Source organism: Elephantulus edwardii, unplaced genomic scaffold, assembly GCF_000299155.1.
Source record: "Elephantulus edwardii isolate Elephantulus edwardi_28Jun2011 unplaced genomic scaffold, EleEdw1.0 scaffold00037, whole genome shotgun sequence".
In the NCBI taxonomy this organism is placed as follows: Eukaryota; Metazoa; Chordata; class Mammalia; order Macroscelidea; family Macroscelididae; genus Elephantulus; species Elephantulus edwardii.
In genome coordinates this window covers 9,160,833-9,166,832 of record NW_006399787.1, presented here as the reverse complement: position 1 = coordinate 9,166,832, position 6,000 = coordinate 9,160,833, and the positions used below count along the sequence as shown (strand labels likewise).

Genomic DNA, 6,000 nt, shown 5'->3' with positions numbered 1-6,000 from the left:
TGATGCAGAGAGGACAATTTGCAAAAACAGGCTTGTCCTTACTCTCAGGTAGTGTGAGAGAGCAACCCTGGAACTTGGTCTTAGCAACCTGTCCAAAGAAGAATGCTCGCTTGGCCTAAGAAAGTCCAGGTTCCCTAGAGCAGATGGGGTGCAGCAATGAGCAAATCTGACCTCGATCAGAAGCATCTTCCAGTCTGGCCCTGCCCCAAGCCGCTCTCTGCCCTTCCCACTCCCTAGGAGATCCCAAGTCCCGTTGCCACACCATGTGTCCGCTTTCCAGCCCTTTTCCTGTGTCCCTACCACCTCTGTCTACATCACAGAAGATCTGTGTGTTCTCAAGAATCCGGCCTTCCCCTCACCAAACCCACACTTTCTTTACCACAGTGTTTCTCAGGGCCAGCAAGAAAGAGAATTGTCCCCAAAGGGCGCCTCCATCTCAGCCATTTGCCCGGAGCCGGAGGTGGGGGCCCCAGGCCTGCAGGTGAGGTCTGTTGCTTTTGTTTCCCGAAGCGGGCGGTCAGGCGGCAGCAGTGCTCTCCCTCTCTCCTGTCAGGGGGCATCTCAGCTGCACTTGCAGGACTTCACCACCATGTTGGAGAGCTGCTCCACCTTGGGGGTCCTCCCGACGTAGTACAGGATGGTCAGGGGCTCCAGGTCCTGGGGCACACAGCAGGGTGACGCAGATGCTTCAGGATTCAGGGTGTTGTACATTCCCAGCACCTGGGGAGGGAAACACCATGCCAGAGGTTGGACACCTGAACCCCTTGTGGAGCCCAGGAACTTAGCCAGTGCCAGGGGCTGCTGCAAAGACCGAGCCCCCAGTACTAGGTCACTGGTGCTGTTTATGAACAATCATGGGACACTGTGGGGATGGGGAATGGGCAATGCCATTCACCCATAAAGAATGTGGAATCTGTTCCTTTATTTTAGGGCTAAAGTTTGAGCATGTAGTTGTTATGTGCCGTCAAGTCGACTGACTCTTAGGGACCCTAAGAACAACGGCTTTGATCCCTGCACTATCCTGTTCCAGCCCCACCATCTCTGACACACGTGACCCCCACTGCCACAGTCACTGAGTCAATCCATCTCATCCAGGGTCTTCCTCTCCTGCACTGCCCCTCCACCCTTCCAAGAATGATGTCCTTCTCCGAGGACTGGCCCCTCCTGGCAACATGCCCAAAGTATGTGAGACAGCAGTTCTAAATCCTTGCCTCCAAGGAGCAGTCTGGTTTCACTTTCTATGATAAAAAGCTCAAACTCAATGCCGGAGTCGGTTCTGACTTGCAGCGACCCCCATCGGTTCTGAGGCTGTGATCATAACAGGAGGGCCCTACGCATCCTTCTCCCTCAGAGCCGCTGGCGGAATCGAACCACCGGAGCAGCTCGGCCCTTGGATTAGCAGTGCACCTCACTGCCGACTGGGCCACCAGAACTCCCTGCGCGCAGTTCACACGGGCTGTTCATGGGGGCCTGTAAGGTGGTGACAAAGTCCTCTTAACCAAAGACAAATAAAGCTCTGGGGGTGCTTCTGAGCCACAGTGACTGTGTGTGTGTGTGTGTGTGTGTGTGTGTGTGTGTGTGTGTGTGTGTGTAGAACTGGTCTCCGTAGGGTACCGGTGACTAATCTTTTGGAGGTCGATCAGAACACCGGGCCTTTTGGTTGGTAGCTGGCCGAGTAATGATCTGCACCTTCCAGGGATTCTCCTCATTATTAATAAAGCAGCCCAGTTGGTCCTCTTTACTGTAACACATCATTCTGGTGAGAAATTTTCTCCCTCAACGTGGCCCTGGGTCACTGAGTGAGTGGGAGGTGAGCCCCAAGCAGGGTGCACTGCTAATGAACTATAAGGAAACACGCTTCATAAACTATGGCCCTGTTTTCATTCCCCCAGAGAGAAGGACAAGCGAGTTTCAGAATTCTCGGCCCTCCTTGTTTGCTTCACACAAGTGTTCCAGTTTAGCTTCTCTTACACGCTCTGTCCTGTCTTTCAGAATCACCTTCTAAATTCAAGCAGCTCAATTATCCAGCTTCTTAAACTAACGGTAGAAGAAGCCTTTCCACCTGCACGTTCCTTGCCACCCAGGCCCTGGAGTATAACCGCATCTAGGATGGTGTGTGAGACAAAGCAAATGCAAAGTCTGGCTGAAACTCTGGAAGGAATTTTAAAAGGAGGAAGGGGATTTGGAGTCCCAGTAGAGTTGAACCAGGGTGTCAAGACCAGAGAGGTCATATTCCTTCCACACCATCCTTCACTCATTCAGCATTTAGTCGTCCTCCATTCATTCTTCTGCTCAGCGCACTGGTCACACAGCCTCGGTGCCTCACGTGCTCCGTACCGTGCTGTGTGTCGTGTCGGTGCTGCGGAGGTACGGGCAAGGGCCTGAGCAGAAGTTGGCAAAGTAGCCCTTGGGTTCATGGACCCACTTCCAGCCCAGGTCCTGTCGGAAGTCGATGTACAGAGGACGCACGCAACAGTTCTCCTCCAGGTTACTGCAACCAAAAACATGTATAGAAAATCAACTTGAAACCATCAGAACTTCACAAATGGCCCATGTACATGCACTTGGAGGGCCTCCCAGCCTTCAGCTGAGGTCTGTGGAATCAGTGGAATCCCAGGTTCAAGGGCACAGAGCTGATGAAACCATAGAGACAACTTTCTGTGCGGGATCCGAGAATCCCAAGGACTTGATAGGTAGCTACAAAGGTAGCAAGGTAGCTTGATAGAGGATAAGGGAGGGCGTGCTTCTGTGAGAGCTCCTGGAAAAAAGGTTGAATTAAAGACATGAAGTGATTGACATAAAACTAAGCACTAAATGTTATTAGCCAACTCAGCTTTGGTTGGGTTATTGTTATTTCCTAAGGGCACCAAGCCAGCCAGCAATGAACTCGAAATGTATGCAGCTTGTAAATCAGAGCAAATGACTGCACAGACGGACACAAAGCAAAGCATATGCACTAGAATCATGACTCCCAGATCAGTCCAAATGTGACTATCAGAGTCCCTCAATTCTGTTGCCTATAGACCCTCATTTGGCAATGCCCTTTGCTGCATGGGCATGTAGCCTCTGCTTCAATGTCTGCAAAGACATAGAATTTGTTACTGCCAGAGGCAGTTACTGGCCAAAGCCTACCTCCTCTTGAGTTCTAACTGTGAATCTATGGCAAAGGTCCCTGGATACCTCCCCAGTAGCAATTTCTAGGCCTCTTCTTCACTGTCACCTCCCACTACTGAGTCTGGCCTCCTTTGCAGGTAGGGTTGATCATGAGACTCAATAAGGATCAATCAAATATAAGGAAATGAATGCAGGGTGTTGCAGGAAGTTGGGGCACTGATATCTGCTGCTTTATAAAAGAGGCAGATGAATGGGGAGAGCTGCAGGCTTTTCCCTTTTCCCTTCATCCTGTTCTTGACCATGGACAAGAAGATACTTAGAATTCTAACAGTCACTTGTGACCATAATGTAAGAGGCTGATAAGCCAACATGCTCACAGTAATAGGTTGGAAAGAGATTAAGCCTATGTTTGCAATGGCATCATTAAGAGCCAAGCCAGCCCTGAACCTACTGAACAGGCTTCTTGTGAATGAGATATCACTTATAGAGGGAGCTCTGGTGGCCTAGTGCCAAGAAGCTGCACTGCAATCCCAGAGGCACATGGTTCGAATCCACCAGATGCTCTGCTGGAAAAGGAGGGGCAATGTCCTCCTGTACCAGTCAGATCAGATTTGACAGTACACACACACACAAAAAGAATACATTTTAAAAAGAAAAGAAAAATCACTTATGGCGTATGCCACTGTTACTCAAAGTCTAGCATACTCCTGCCTGATAAAGAAAGAGCTCCACAGAACAAACTCGCGTGACAGCCTTCAGACAACTGGAAGGAATTACATTGTTTCTCCTATACCTTCTACTCCCCAAGCACAAAAGCCCTACTTCATCCACTTGTCCTTTCTGAGCCATGGTTTTCAAATGGCAAACATTTCCAATTCATTCTCCTTGTCTCCATTCTAATCTCCTTAGACTAATTCCTTCCACTGAAGTTTTTCCAATTCCAGATTTCTACATACTCATCCCCATTCGTCCCTGAAAAGGCAGCCAAATGGCCACAACCTTCTGAAGCCTTTCCTGTGTCCACTGATGAACTTCCCGCTACTAATTCCAAAAGCACACAATCCTGAGCCTTGTGATGTGGTCGTTTTCTACTTGTTGGTAATTTATATGCATGGTTTGTCACGCCTTCCTTTTATAATGGACACAGAAGAAACTGTCTTCTCTACCTCTCTCCAGCCATCAACCACTTTTTCTTGAATTGATGTGTTAATTTCTTTAGCTCGAATTCTCCCTGCATATGGAGACTGCCTTGTTTTTTTCGTCACTCAGTAGCTTCCTTGGACGCTTCATAGAGAACTGAACACTTCCTTAATGGAAATTCCTGCATTAATCTCCACACACACACACACACACAAACACACCCTACAAGTGCTTTCTAAAACATGAAAACCACAGAGAAGACTCAGCCAAGCCGCTCCAATGCAAACTATTTTAGCAACACTCTCCTCAAAGAGTTGGGTGGGTTGTTGTGTTTTTTTCCCCTCATTTATTTCATCCAGGCCCTTACAGGCAGCAGGAAAACAGCTGGGCTGTTCAAAACAGCTGGGCTCTCAAAAAACGAGCAATTTTAGAAGAGATTTCACATCTTCTTTCCTGGAGATATTTGCAAATAACATCCAGGAGACCCAGTTTAGCATGGTCTAGGGGTTTAGATGTAGGGCTTGGGGCTGATTCAGCAGCTGGAAGTGCAACAGACGTTTCTGAAATGCATGGACCCCGTGTGGGGCCAGGCTCACCGGAAGCAGTAATTGGTGTCCAGGGCCCGTTTTTTCCTCTGCCCTCCCTGGCCTGGGTTGTCCAGCCGGTGTGGGGGGATCATCATGAGGATTAGATGAGGGTTGTGGTGATCCTTCTGCTTCTTCAGGCGCCCCAGGTCTCCACGGCCATGGTCATCCTCGTTGTCCACACCTGCAGAGAGGAAGAAAGGAGGGAATCTCCTAAGGAAAGCAGAGCAGATGAGGAGTCCTGGAGTCCCTGGAGCTGCATGTTCCTCCATCCCCTTCACTGCTTAGAAAAGGGATGTGGGCAAGTGCAGCTCCATTCTAACGTCTGAGTGCAGGAAAGAGGGGGCCAGGTGGAGAAGCACAAGCCAGAAGGAAGGATGCAAGGATCACATGGACACCACCTCAGGATGTGCACGTTCAGGTCCCCTCAAGATGTCTGTGTTTAATTCTTACAAAGCCCTCCCGCAGGATTTTCTTGGATCCCTGACACATAGATGGGTACCTACCATGGACCTTTGGGTTATCATTTGAGATTCAAGGTTTAAAATCCTGGGCTATTAGCATCCTCTTACAATCAAAATGTGTTAGCATGGACACCTTCTTTACAGTGTAAGGCATTCACTTAATTTCACTTGAATGGAAGCCAAGTTGACTAAAATTTAAATTGTTAATGTTTGCTTTGCACTTAAAGGTTTTAAAAATGTTACCACTATAAAACTCATGAGGTAATGAAGTTATATGATAATTGGCCACAAGCTCTATAAAGAAAACCTGTTATTTCATGCAAAGAGGAAAAGAATGAAGACTTTCTTAGAATCTCAACTAAATGAGAGTCTGTTTTTGTGAAAGACCAAAACAAAAAATGAAGCCCTTTGCTGTCAAGTAGAATTCCGATTTAAAGTGACAGACTAGAAGTATAAGACAGAACTGTCCTGCAGGCTTTCCATAAAGGCTGTACTCTTTATAGAAACAGACCGCTACCATTTTCTCCCACAGAGTAGCTGATGGGGTTAGAACATTTGACCCTAATTAGCTACTGCACCACCAGGTCTCTGTGAAGGACAGCCACCAAATAGTGTTCATCTCCACTGAGGACAGGAGCATGATGTTTCCAATTTGTGGCTGGAGGACTTAGAACTCGACTGTGCAGCACGCAGAAGCA

The 6,000-nt window shown here is 48.3% G+C and overlaps 1 protein-coding gene across 1 annotated transcript in view; it reads right to left on the bottom strand.

Moving 5' to 3' along the window:
• Positions 1–472: 472 nt before the first annotated feature.
• TGFB3 (transforming growth factor, beta 3) overlaps positions 473–6,000 on the bottom strand; it is a 28,740-nt gene continuing 23,212 nt past the window's right edge. The window contains exons 5-7 of the mRNA XM_006884663.1: positions 4,851–5,022; positions 2,338–2,491; positions 473–720 (exon numbers count right to left, since the gene is read on the bottom strand). Coding sequence (XP_006884725.1) covers positions 562–720; positions 2,338–2,491; positions 4,851–5,022 — 485 coding nt within the window. The 3' untranslated portion in view covers positions 473–561. The remainder of the gene's footprint in view (positions 721–2,337; positions 2,492–4,850; positions 5,023–6,000) is intronic.